The sequence below is a fragment of the Squalius cephalus genome, assembly GCF_949319135.1.
Source record: "Squalius cephalus genome assembly, chromosome: 3".
In the NCBI taxonomy this organism is placed as follows: Eukaryota; Metazoa; Chordata; class Actinopteri; order Cypriniformes; family Leuciscidae; genus Squalius; species Squalius cephalus.
In genome coordinates, this window is record NC_137124.1 from 23,834,846 (window position 1) to 23,849,378 (window position 14,533).

The 14,533-nt window shown below is 37.9% G+C and overlaps 1 protein-coding gene across 4 annotated transcripts in view; it reads left to right on the forward strand.

The window, feature by feature from the left end:
- plekhg4 (pleckstrin homology domain containing, family G (with RhoGef domain) member 4) overlaps positions 1–14,533 on the forward strand; it is a 91,895-nt gene that overhangs the window by 73,100 nt on the left and 4,262 nt on the right. For all 4 annotated transcript variants that reach the window (XM_079867006.1, XM_079867004.1, XM_079867005.1 and 1 more), the window contains exons 14-15: positions 10,296–11,203; positions 13,673–13,922. In XM_079867006.1, the coding sequence (XP_079723132.1) occupies positions 10,296–11,203; positions 13,673–13,922 (1,158 nt within the window). The remainder of the gene's footprint in view (positions 1–10,295; positions 11,204–13,672; positions 13,923–14,533) is intronic.

Sequence of the window (14,533 nt, forward strand, 5' to 3'; positions counted from 1 at the left end):
TCTCAATTCTTTTTTATTTTTCCACATATTGGGCTTGCAATTTGGCCTATAATATCCAAGGAAAACATGTCTAGTAATTGTGCAGTTAATTCTCATACTGTATTTTCAGTTTTGGAATATTTTTCCTCTCCCCAAATTTGTCAATAATAAAGCACAATAAAAGTTATTTAAAGAAAAGGCTTATATTTACCTTTTAATAGTTTGTTTACATCTACCTTGTAAATATATTTTTTTATTAAAAAGGTTACAATTACAACAATTCAAGTGTAATCTTTCTTTGTAAAAACTAAAGTATACATTTTATCATACATATTTCAAAGTTAAGGATTTGATTGATTATTTGATAACTTTATTTTTGACAAAACATATTATATTTAACATAAGCAAATATTGGCAAACTTATTTGAAAGCTTATTTGAGGTGGCAGATATTTTACATTAAAAATGTATAATCTATCCAAAACTAATCAACGAAATGTTGTCTTTCATATGTCTGTAATATAGGTCTTTCATTTTTATTATAAGAAATATAAATGTTAATTTGCAGTTTAATACGTTGCTTATACAAATACATTTTATTTCAACATATTTTAGTCGATATTTACTGAGTGTAGCAATACAGTTTGCTAAAACCGAAACATTCATACACAAACAGAAACGCCTGACTGTAACATTGTTTTTATGAAATATTAGGGCATATAAATGTTAATTTTCAGTTTAAAACGTTGCTTATACAAATAGCCTACATTTTATTTCAACATATTTCTGTCGATTTTTACTCAACTCAGTACGGCAATACAGTTTGCTAAAACATCATCATTCATTCACACAGGAACGCAATTTAAATTTAAACTGTCTTTTTGCGAGCTGTGGTAAACAGCGCGCATCTCTGCCGTTCATTCATCAAAAACAGAAACCCGATTCACGTGAGAAGAAAAAAAAACTTACAGTAACCTATTCCTCATCAGCTCGCTCCTCGATATACCCGCACTTCTGAGGTACTTCATTATTGTTATTCCTCACAGCGCAGCGAGACGGTGTAAACAAGTAATGATCTGAATAAACTTGTGTTTCTCGAGCTGATATGGGGGCGTTCACAGGATTGCGCGGATTGCCTCATTCATTTGCGTTTGAATAGCGCGCGCTCTCCGTAGGCGGAGTCACATTACATTTGAATGAGCTCTAATTAGCTCGACTGGAATCGCTCTCTTTTAATACAGATTTCACAAGATGAGAATATTTGTTTTTTATATAAATTACTTCATTTAAGAGAAGAGAATTCAAGCTTCATGCCTGTATGTCTGTTTGCCTGTTTGACTGAGTATTCGCTGAGTTATTGTTCATTTTCGGACGCGTTTCAGAATGGACTACACTGAAAGATAGAAGGCAGAACTCGCATCACGTTTATTTTTCTTTATTTGGCGAAAAGCACAACACTTTGTTTTTATTGTGAGTGTACACAAAAATAATACACACTTAACAGGATAGATTGATGTACAACACAAGCATATAAGATAAAAATTAATATTTTTATTTTATTATTTTTTTGCACTCATACGGAAAAAAACGAGCCTATCGCGCCGGCGCGATAGCCGACCTCAGGGGGTTAAGCCCAAAGCATACTTGGGTTTTGATGGGAACGCTTAGCGCGTGCGTACAGCCGAACACTATAGCCTTTCAAAATATAGTGTGTGTGCACTATTCTACTCCAGAAGTTATGGCCAATAAAATGTCTTTGTACTCAAACTAGAGTTTTGGGTATCTCTTAACCTCCTCAAACAAATGCTTGTCACCACAGGTGTCTGTTGTTGTTGCGTCTCGACTAGTTGTTTGTTATTATTGTTGTTCCTTCTCATCAGTTTCTTTTTCAGTGAGTTGATTTTGGACTTGTGGTCTTGGGTTTGGCAGTGAGGAGGTCAGTAAAGCACAGTAGGTGCTTCAGAGGGAGCCCTGTTTAATTGCTTAAGAGAATGCAGGTGACTGCTTTGACATTGTCGGACCCCTGCGTAGAAAACTCATCATTCAGTCACCACTGGCATATGCCAATCCCAATGAGCGTGTGTGTGCATTTATGACCCTACTTACGAACAGCACCTCCTTGTCTCTTTTCCCCTCATCATCCGTGTGTCTCTTCTCTAACATTTATAGACTGGTGTGTCTTCTTTCTCATCAAGCTGCTTGACTGAGCTTGAGGCATGTACCGCTCTATGCAGACTCCCATTTCTGGACCGTTTCCCCAAAAAACTCTAGACCCCTCTCTACACCTCATTGCCCCGCAAACCCCCAACGAACAACAGGAGACAACAGTCTGAGGAAAAAAGCAGGCCCCATGCACTATTAATTAGGTGTGTCTATCTTTTGTGGCGGTCTGACTGTGGCCTCCTGTCTCTCAGTCCTTGTGTCCTACTCTGTTGTGGCAGAACCTGGGGTTAGCACCTGTGGATACAAAACACTGACCCCCACACCCGTTCACTGACAAGAAATGAAAGATGATAAACGTGTATGATGGTTGACCTCCCATGTTGCCCTTAAAGAGTTGTGTAAAGAATAGGAGGAGGAAGGGACAAAGTAAAAGGGCTGTCAGTTTTCTGTTCACAGCTTGTTAATGACATGTTGACTAATCTCTGTTGAGTTTGCACCTTGTACTCATTAGCCACCTGGATAGCATGTGCTGAAACAGTGCTGAGAGCTGATTTTTATTGCGCTTGGTCTAAAAATAGACAACAATTTTATAAAACTTTAATAATTAAAACAAAGTTTTAATTAAGATATTGAATTTGATTTATTTTCATTTGTTAGTTATTTTTTAAATTATTAAATATTTTTTATATATTTATTATCTTTATTTGTCTTTTTTTATTTTTTTTATTTACATTTTATTTTTTTTATAGTTTTTTTTTTTAATGGTAAGTGCATCCAAAACAAGTAAGACACTTGTGAATTCTGGGAAGACTATTTCCATCATTTTAGGCTTAACGATTCCTTTCAATTTAGGGAAAGTAAAAACAGAGCCAGCAGACCACTTTGGTCTTACTTAAAATTTTCGTTCAGCCTTGATTGTCATTTTACATTTTGGGTTGGCTAATGTGTATTCCCTTAGGGCATGAGAGTGTTTGCTTGACCTCATAAGCTTTTCCAGTGCTGTGCGTGTGCGAGGCGTTTAAGTAGCCACTCAGTCTGATCAGAGTTGTGATCGGGTCTGATTAATGCCACTTTGATGGTTCAAATGCAGCATGATTGGCTCGCTATGCAGAAACCTTTTCCCCCAGCCCCCTCCTAGGCACAGTTCAATCAAATTAACTCACTCAAACAGAACAACATGCAACACACTGCTGTGATTTTTGTGCACACACATTAGCATTAGCATATGGTGCCAACCAATGACCATCCTTTCAACAATTCAAGGAATTGGAGATATCACTTTCTTTTCGATCCGATACCAAGTACCATCAAGACGAATACTGCTGGTGTCAGTACCAATACCACTTTCCAGGAATAAAATTCCATTAATTAGACATTATAAATATTAAAAAGGCCCAAAACGGGAAATTGTCAGTTTTAGATGTTTTTAATTTATAATCACAATAATCTATTTAACGTTAATGTTACATTTATTACTTTTGTTTTTCATTATTATAAAACAACTGGTAACTGCTTGCACTTTTCAATATTTCTGCTTGTGTTTAGATGAACGGAAGGTTTTTTGCAAAGTATTTGCAAACAAAGTTCATTGTTTCACTTTAAAACGTGGTACACATTCACTTTTATGTTAAGGAATTAAATCTCTATTCTTAAAATACTTAAATTAAATATTTTTATGTGGGAATTTATTCAAAGATTCGAAACACGTCTCTTTTTCTCTTGAACGGTCTCACACTTGTGTTCAAAAAGCCCATGCTCTCCGGCAAAGCAGTATTATTTCCTGTTTGACTCATAAAATTGGACTAATGGGCAGACAGTGGCAACTTTATAGTCCTCATGTGTGCTTGCTGCCAACCAGGCCAGGGCAAAAATCAGAAGTCCCACGGTTCTCTCAGCTCCTATTTACAAACAGTCATTACCCCCAGTAAAGCCAGCCAACCCCTTACTATATCAGAAACAGACCCTGCGCTCTGCAGTCCAACAATTTGTTTGACATCTGTTCTGTATAGACACACTTCTTGTGCCTTTTGAAGTATCAAGCAGTATTATGCAGCAGTATGTGCATAATTATGAGTATTTTCCTTCATTTGAATTGAACCGTAGAAGCAGGAAATGAAGCTCTCGCAAAGGCCCAGTGCTTCCAACAGGCCTTTAGTGGGCATGTTTAGTGTTTCATGGTCTCTATTGCTATGAAGCAGCTGGCGTGTATGTGCTTCACATTACTCTACATATGCAACACGTTTGTCTCTCAGCATACTCTACATATTAAACCAGAGAGAGAAGACTGCAATCACATCTGTCACGGCCTGCGTGTTCCCTCCTCTATGTGTGTGTGCGCATGCCATTGCTGAACTCTCCTTTCTTGAGCCTAATTCTTTAGGCTTTGACATTCATGAAGCTTCGTAGGAAACACAGAGACGTTCCCCCAGCAGTAGACACGTGCATACTTGCATGCGTCACCACTGACACACACAACAAAAGAACAAAAACTGAACTGCTGAAACATTCCTCATCAATCATACAACAGCATCAGGCATTAAGTGATTGGTTTATGATTAATGACCTTTACTGAGTTTTAGGTTTGGTGAATTTAATGCACCATTATTCTGTTTAAAAACCACTATTAGATTGAATTAGCCAAAATCACAAGGGGCTAGTTATCATACAGGTGCTGTCTCTCTCGTGTTCTCCATCCCTCTTCATCATCCTTTACTATTCATTTCATTTGATTTGCATTCCTTTAGATTAAGCTTTCAGATAGCATATGGTGTCTGACATGCTGCCATTGAACAGAAAATTAACCTTATTTATATTATTTATGACAGATGTTATTAATATATAGGCTATATTTTTTGTACAATAATAATAATTGTTGTTTCTGTTGAGTTATAAAAATAAATTAAATGTATATTATTTGTTACAAATTATTACTAAATGAAAGATTTTTAATCATTTAGTTGTATTTTATTTTAACCATGAAGAGTACGGTAAATATTTGTGCTATTTTAGATTGTGTTGCTAATGTGTGAATGTATTTTTTTGTGGTACTGGTCCCGGTTGGTCTTCCTACACTCCACAGGGTGTCTTCATTAAAGGAAATGGGTCTTTTCCATCTCTCGCTCTCATTTCTTGCAGCCTATAGCAAATCAGCTTTTCCCCTCTCTCCCCTTTTTCTCTCTTATTTTTTTTTTCTCTTTATTTGTTTCCATCTCTTTCTTTTCATTCTCTTTTGCCAGAATCACTCATCCAAATCCTGCTTTTTGGTTTAGGATGGTCCGCAGTTCATTCTTCAAACATTTTACCTCATTTTGACATTCCTCCTTTATTAGGGTAACCAGATTTCTCATGGTGGAATACGGGACAGGATGGACACTGGACAGGCCCCCCCACCCACATATTTCATGATAATAAGAAATTATATTTCATGACAATGATATATACACATAGTTATTTTATTTTTGTTGCATAAAAAAGAACAAAGAATCAAATTACAAACAATAGGACAAATAGGAGTAACAAATTAAATAAACTAAGTTTTTCTGGTACAGTAGGTTTATTTGACATCAATACATTAATTTAACATCTTTTGATGTTTGATTAACATTGATGACACACAGACAGGTATTTTAGGCTGCTGTCACTTAAGACCGAATGCTAGGATCTAATACTGACAGATATCTGGTTTTCACCGAGCTGTTTAAGTTCACTTAAGCCATAACCAACAGTATTTACGTGAGATACTCCACATGATGGGCATGGTTTTGGAATTGTGATTGCATGGTAATTTTGTTCTCCAAAATATACTGTGATGAGATTGGGTACCTTTGATTAGGCTATTCTCGCGTAACAGAAGTTTTTTATACGATCACGCCTAACGGGACGTCTGGTCACCCTACCTTTATTGTCAGCGGCTTAGAAAGAAAGTGGGTAATTTCAACCAAAATGACAGAGATGTATGCCGGGGTCTTGTGTCGAGGGTTAAGCGGCCCTGTCTCGAGATTGGTACAGTGAGTTACAGAGCAATAACTGTCAGAGGAATTTAAGCCTGTGCCTCCTAAAAACACAGTGTGCATAATACCCCACTCGCATTTTGACACTCGCTATCCTTTTAAGAAAAAAGCAAACATTCTTGGCATGTCTTAGACATGAGATCAGAGACCGGCTGATGTCATGAAAACCTTTTCCCCTTTTTGTGGATTTCTTTTTGGGGAAATAATAAAAGATGGTTTCTTTCAAGTTTAAAATGCTCCTCTTGACCCATTTAGACTGCTAAGAGATTCATTTATGGGAGTGTACAAAAGCCTAGTCCAAGACTGGATCTGTCTCACTCCCACTGCTCTGTTTTAGCACATCTAACACTCTCTCTCCATTTCCCTGTTTCTCTCTTGCTCTTTGTGCAGGGTTGAATAGTGGGGCCTTTAGAGGAGCCTCCCTCAGGCAAACTAATTCTGCTCTCACCAATCAGAGCCCCACCACACACACACACACACACACACTATTCACACTTCAAAGAACCTCGCACGCTAACCAACCTAACGATGATGTCATCCCCTGCCCACATTATTATGAGCATCATCAGATAGAGTGAGGAACTATATTGGGCTATAGATCAAAGTGTCTGCTTTATTTCACTAAGGGGAATGCGCAGGGTGGGGGGTATTTTTTCCACGAGGGGAGTCTCTGACCCCAGGTTCTCTGCAGAACCCGTGGCAGACTCCATCACCGTCAACCGTTGGTGCTGTTTTACTACAGGAACAGAGCTCTTTACATCTGTTTGTGTTTCCCGTGTCTGTTTCGCACATCACTTTACCAGAACAGGGAGGCACTGGAGAATTAACAGCATTTCTGAAGTCACTGACTGTAATTCTAGAGAAACAATTATCAATATATTATTTAGGGCTGGGTATTGACACAAATTTCACAATTCGATTCGATTTCGATTCACAAGCTTGCAATTCGATTACGATTCGATTCGATTCAATATCGATTATTTTGGATATCAGGTACAATACATTGAAAATTTTCTCAAGGAAAACAAATCTCTTAACTATTATTGTAAACTATGGGAGTCAGTTGTAGCCTAGGCTTCATTAGCCTACTATAATATTGAGGGTAAAAATTAACTGATTTGTATACAAACACTTAAAATACACTTTTATTTATTTTTATAATAATAAAGTTATATGAAATTATATAAAAATTTTAATGGTGGCTGTCATAAAAAACTTTCCAGATTTATTCAAACATGCATTAAATATTGAAGAACATTAAAAATTATAATGAATATGTAATATGGTGCATATATTTAACAAAATATTCATATATTCCTATATATATCCTATATAAATATTCCATATATTCCTCTCTAGAGTTAATTTTTCTTTCTGACTAACGAGTTTATGGTCACTGGATGGTTTTTCTGAGGTAAATGTGACGTTACATGACATGATACGGATTTCGATAAGTTGTACTCTATCTTTTAACACACTTTCAGATGTTCATTCATGTTTATTTTGCGCTGTAACTGGTATTATTAAGGCGGAAGAGAAGATCATGTGCGCTCCACACTGCTGCTGCTCGAGCTGAGCTGCGCCAGAGCGATCTCACGCCACAGCGCCAAAACGGTATTTATGTTTAATAAATGTTAAGAAAATGGACGTAATTTGAAATCTGAGACTTTGTTTCATATCAGTAGTAACAAAGCACAAAGATTATTGCAATTTATTGGATGGGATGCGCGCTACAAAGTTCCATTCATTCATCAACTGAAAACAGGATGACTAATCGATTCTTGGGATTTAAGAATCAATATCGGTTCATAAAAATGAGAATTGATTAAAATCGAGAAATCGATATTTCTTACCCAGCCCTACTGATTACAAAAACAAAAGTCTCATTTAAAGCCCTGTCCAAAACACTTCACAATAAATCAAACATAGGCCTATACAGTACAGTTGCTTAGTTTGAGCCAGTTTAAGTTTTAAAATTAATTTTACACTCCTATGACCAACTTTCTTTATATATATAAAAAAAGAAAATCTATTGCCTTACAAATAAATAACATAATGCCTAAATAATTCAAACAAGTCATTGGACAACCTTACTTGCATATAAATAATTAAAATGCATGTGCCATTGATAAATAAAATGGAATATCATTCGCACGGACAATAATGAAATGATTTTATTTAAACCATATTGTTACTAAAATAATATACAAAAAAATGCTAGTTATTATTAATAATGCATCAATATTTGTGAAAAATATATATTTTTAATTAATATTACTGTTTCAAATAATAGCATTGCTGTTTGAGCTGCGTGCGCTGAAGCTGAATGAACACCGGGAAACTGAAGCGCTTCGTTACTTGGTTCATTAACTAAACCATATGCATCCTATATCCATCCAAATACATCCTTTGTGAGATAATATCAGATATATACAAAACAAAAGGCTGCGAATGCGCAAACAAACGTGACTGTGCTAGTCATGAAGGTGTATATCCTTTGTGGATGCAGTTATCCTGTAATAATTCACAACATTCACAACATTCTTTTACAGTAATGTTCTCATTATAATTTTATGTAGCCTATATGACAGACTTGTGCTGCATATGTTGCACTTAACCATATTTTCCTTTTCTAAGTGATTCCAATCATATTTCAAGCAATTCAAAACCATCATGGCGAACAGTGTTCATCTGAAGTGTCTCAGCTGAAGGAAATAATTTAATATATCTGCAAAATGTTCTTATTGGGCCAATAATGATAACATTAAAAATGAACACTTTCAATTAAGACTTTCCATCTCAAATATTAAGTTGGGGATGAACAATATATCGGCCACCAAATCGGCAATCACCGATTTATGTTAATTGAATTTTTTTTAAAAGTGGTTTTCTGTTTTCGAAGAGCTTAAGTTGTATTTAACCCTAAATAATGCTTTAAAGAAATTAAACCACAAAAAAATGTGTACACATTTTTGCATCTCTATTTGCAAGGGCCTTAAAATTCAGTGTCGCCATTTGGTTCTTACTCATCAATTATGTACCATTTGCATCTTTTTGTGTCTTATGTGTGTGTGTCTCTCTCCTCTATCTGTTCTGTCACTTCTTAGCCGTGTGTATTGTTAGTGTGGGCAGCTGACCTCTGACCCCCCTGCTTTTGTGAGAGACTTTAGTATCTGGGTGCCGAAGGCCCATACGCTGGCATGTGGCCTTTGTGTCACCCTAACCTGAGAGAGAGACAGAGCCTAGGGGCTTGGGGAGCAAAGCAATGTCACCATGTCACATATCAGCTAAAGTAGAGTGTGGAGGTTTTGTGTATGCACAGAATGAGAGAGATGAGGGGGAGTTTTGCTCCTTTCTCAGGAATGTCTAAATACAAGCCTGTGTTTGCAGCCAGCACTGAAGTGTGTGTGTGCGTGCGTGCGTGTGTGTGTGTGTCTGTGTGGGGTGGAAGGTGGTTGTGTTTGATCTGTGTTAATCCCCTCTGAAGTTTAACCACTCATTTTCCAGCATGGAGAGCACTCGAATCCTCAGGAGCAGTCACTATAGAAACCTTCCTGCTAGGTTGTTAATGAAAAAAGGTCTAAAAACAAGAGTGCCTCCCAGTTGATGTAACAGCATCTTGGAGTGTGAGAAGGGGCCATCAGGTTTTCTCTTAAATGGAGAGACAGCTAGTAAAGCGGTTGGCATGTGTCTTTGTGGTAGGGTGCTGTCACACATAGTTGAAACTATAGGCCCTCCTGCTGCTGAGCTGCATGTTAAAGCCTTCTTACCCAGACCTCCCAGTTCCTGGCTAAAAACCTCTTTATTTCACATGAAAGAAGTGCTTGGAGGTTTCTCACTCACTCTATCCTAGCCTCATTCCCATTCACAGAGTATTTGTAGTTGTTTTCCATAAAAAGTCTCCTTTATACTCTTGTCTCTTCTCAAATATGCATAAAAACATCTTATTGTGACATATTGCCTTCGTTCTCCATACATCTACCAAGAGTCTTCGTTCTCTTTTTTTGTCAAAAGCTGCCGTTCTACCCATTGTTGTTATTGTTAACTAAAAATAAACTATTAAAATGACTATTAAATATTTGGTTTTAACATTGTTTTTCAGTGGTGGTCACATCGGATGACTTTTTTTCCCTCTCTTTTTCAGGCGTATGAATGGGCGCTAGAGGGCATGCGTCATTTGGCGTGTGTTAGTATGGAGGAGTGTGGCATGTCTGAGAAATGTCAGGGCGTGATCACATGTTTGGAGACCTATCGCACACAGCACCCACCGATCCAAGACGCACACTTCCAGGAGATGAAGGACCTCGCTGGGGAGCTGAAGAGTGAGCAGGGACTCAAGCAGTGGAAGTTCGCCTGGTCCAAGTGTCAGGAGACAAAGCAGATGTTTGAGAAGAAGCTGGAGATGGCCCTGCGCTCCCGCCGCGAGAGCGACTCCAAATCAGCAAGGGGTGACTCTTCTCGGCGGAACTCGGACAGTAGCGCTAAACCTCAGGAGCGTAGCAGTAGCATCTCCTTCTCATGTCGGAAAGCGTTCGGCGGTGGCTGGGGCCGGGATAGACTTTCCTCACAGTCCAGCACGTCTTCAACTCCCAGCAGCCCTTTAGGTATACGCCTGGACGCCCGTGACTCTGTCCGAACCCCGACAGGGAGTCTATATAGCATTGAGCACAGAATTCCTCACAACAGATCCCACAGGCTAACACGTAGCATCTCCACAGACGAGTCTCCTCAGCAGCCGCATCTGGAGGGGCTGGCATGTGCTACGAGCCCGAGCCTCGCCTCTATTGAACCCAACCGCAGGGTTTTACGAAAGACCCAGAGCTTCGATACTGCCGGTAGCGGTTCTGTGTCACGGTATGGGACCTGCCAGAGAACTTTGAGTGAGCCTGCACGGAGAGGAAACACAGGGGTGTTCATTAAAGGTCTGGAGGTGAGCAGCACTGAAGTGATCGATCGGCCATACAGCCCGCGACTGCCGCCCATGCATGGATGGTCTTCTCTAGACACTCACTGCAGTGGGAGTCCTGCTCCCGAAACACGCAGCAAGGGCAGGTGGGTACACTCAGCGCACCCTTGTAAGTGCTAACCCACACTCACTTGCTATAACAAAAACAGGTCCGCAGGTCATCGACTCTACAAAAAAGGTTTTTAAAAAAACTTTCAGGCAACAAGACAATATTATCTGCTAAGCTACTTATAATTTATTGTTATTTAAATAATGATATATAAATAGATAAAATAATTATGTAAATATACTATGTAAATAATTATATAATTTATAATAAATAAATATTATATATCAATTATGAATTTATGCTGTATTAATAATTGGGTCCCACTTTATATTAAGTGGCTTTAAGTACTATGTACTTACATTGAAATTAATAATTTGATACATTGGACTTATTGTGTGCATACATGTTTTTACATTGTACTTATATTTTGAAAATACCTGCATGTATTTACACTGTTGACCCTTCCCTTACACTTTAACCCACCCTTAAACCCATACCACCACACCTGTCCCTAACCTTACCAAAAAGACCATCAGCAAAAGTGTTTTACAATACAACATGAACACAATAAGTATTTTGTACTTCTTTTTCGATGTAAGTACATAGTACTTAAAGCCACTTAATATAAAATGGGACCAATAATTTTGAATTGGATTGGAAATAATTCTCTTCAGGTTTCTAAATTTAACAGTACAAATATAGTTTTTCTGATAATTTTTTTCAATTTAATTCATGAACAATCTAAAAGCTAATTTATTTTTCAAACAACATGTCTTTGATTTAATATATACAATCATACTTACTATTTTAAATTGGTCTTCATACATAAAAATATACAATGTAGCTGTCTTTAAAGGGATAGTCCACCCAAAAATGTCACATTCTGTCATCATTTTCTCAACCTCATTTCATTCCACACCTGTATCCATTTCTTTCTTCTGCAGAGCACGAAAGAAATTCTGAAGAATGTTGGTAACTAAAGAGTTTTAGTTCCCATTATATTCCATTTGAATTTTTTTACATACAGTTGAAGTCAGTGAAGTCAAAACTGTCTGGTTACCAACATTCTACAAAATAACTTCTTTAATATCTTAGGAAAGGGGGGTATTTTGCATATCTGGCCATTGATGGCATCAAAATGTTTGAAAACTCCTATATCTTTACTCCAGGAAAAAAACTTTTTTCCAGCTGAAACACATATGGACTGAATCTCTTAAGTCTTGCCTCAATCTCTACATGAAGGAACTCAATATGTGTCCTATTAGACGGTCACAGCACTTTAATCCTCTGAATCTCCATGGATGTCTTTTCCAGCTGTGGTCCTACTGGTCACCCTTTAACCCCCTTGGGAAAGGGCCTGAGATGCAGATCACTTTCCCAGGTGGCTGCTGGTCCTCTGGGCTTTGAAGTAGTGGGGGACATGTTTGTGTTCTGCTTTTCCACACAGAAGAGATGGATAGTTATCTGATTATATAGACATCTTAAGGAGGTCTTTACATCTGTGCGTCTTCCTTTCAAAACACATTATTTAGCTTTGCTCTCCAAGATTGCAGTGCAGATGTGATGTTGACAATATTTTCAGACATAAGAAATAACTCAAAACAAGGCATTTGGCTCTGTGTGGTCTAGTTATTGCAAATATTTAAGGCAGATGAAAACATTCTGATAAGAACCCAATTTGAGATTAATGTGAATACTAAAACATCATCTAATTTTTCTCAGTACTGGACACAGACACCATGTGTAGCTGTGTGGTGAGAAGGATAGTATAGATGAGTATGTAAATATGTCCTGCACGCTTTCCTCTCAATAACAAAATAAACACAACACACAACAAAATTGAGGAAACAAAATTAAGAAAAGCATCTGATCATAGCCAGGAAAGTCACGTCATGTTTATTTATAGCACTTTATACAATAGATTGCTTAAATTCAAGCAGCTTTACCTTATTAAACATGAAAAACAGTGTCAGTGTCCATTTCATCAGAAGTCCAACTTCATTTTCTACTATAAAGCAGATCTCCAGTGTGTTCATGTTTTCACTTGCGGACGTCTGACCTCGACGGACTCAACAGGAGAAATGCACACCTACCTATTATGTAATCGCCATGGACCAATGGTAGTACAAAGGTGTTTACCAGCTGTATCGAACTTTTCCGGAAAGTTTGTTTTAGCAAGCGGTTTCGAACTCCCAAAACAAACTTTGTTCCGGCCTGATTTTGTTCGAAATAACGTCACATCAGTTCGTTCTTCGATTTTGCTTAAAGTATATTGGGATCTTAAAGGATCTGCAAGACAATCAGAAGTCAGGTGCTCTATGCCTATCAGACATGTTGAGCATTCAGACTTGCTGTCATCAGTTTAACATGTCTATGGATGGAGGATTTTTTTTGGAGAGAGTTGAAATAAAGAGTTAAACTTTGTGTTCAATGTGTTCTAAAAGTTTTATCTCTTAAAATGTAAGCATTTGAAGTATGTTAACTGTTCACTCTCTCTGTCATTCAGTAAACTACGCCATATTGTAGATGAGATGGTCACAACCGAGCGGGAATATGTACGCTCTCTGCGGTACATCATTGACAACTATTTCCCTGAGATGGAGCGGGCTGACCTGCCGCAGGATCTGCGGGGGAAACGCAGCGTCATCTTCGGCAACCTAGAGAAACTAGTGGACTTCCACAGCCAGTATTTCCTCAAAGAGCTGGAAAGCTGCTGCAACCATCCATTACGTGTCAGCCACTGCTTCCTACGACATGTAAGAGAAGTCCCTTTACAGTCTTTTCACAGTAACTTTCATCAAACTGCATGGTCTGTTTTTTGCAATTCTGCAGTCTATAAATTCTTATTGTTCGGATGTTTGCTGGACTTTTCTAATAGTTTTAATAGTGATCATTCATGGATCCTGAATTACGTTTTCATTGGAGATGAAACAAAGGGGCTTAATTTGTCAGTGTTTTGTTTGTTCCCAGTCCATGACTAGCTCATTTTTGACAAAGCACAAGTCTTAAACCATCCAGAATTTCGGTGTATTTTTTCTCTCTTTCATTCACCCTCCATGAATATGGAAATCAAACTGAGCCGCAAGTAATGATTCTGAGGTCTTTAAATGAGTGCAAGACCACCAGCCTACATTCTTTGTAGTTGTGGTCAACTCATAGTGCTGGCTCCCCTTAAAAGCTTTACTATATGAAACTTTCACAGAGAAGACACAGAGGCAGGCTGCTTGGCCTACAGCAGTGTATGAACCAGGCCGAAATCTTTCTTAACATGTTTCTGGCACAGCAAAACCTGCACTGAAATTACGGCACCCTCCATTTGAACCTGAAAGTCTTATATTAATTTACCCAAACACAAAAAAGTCTTTCC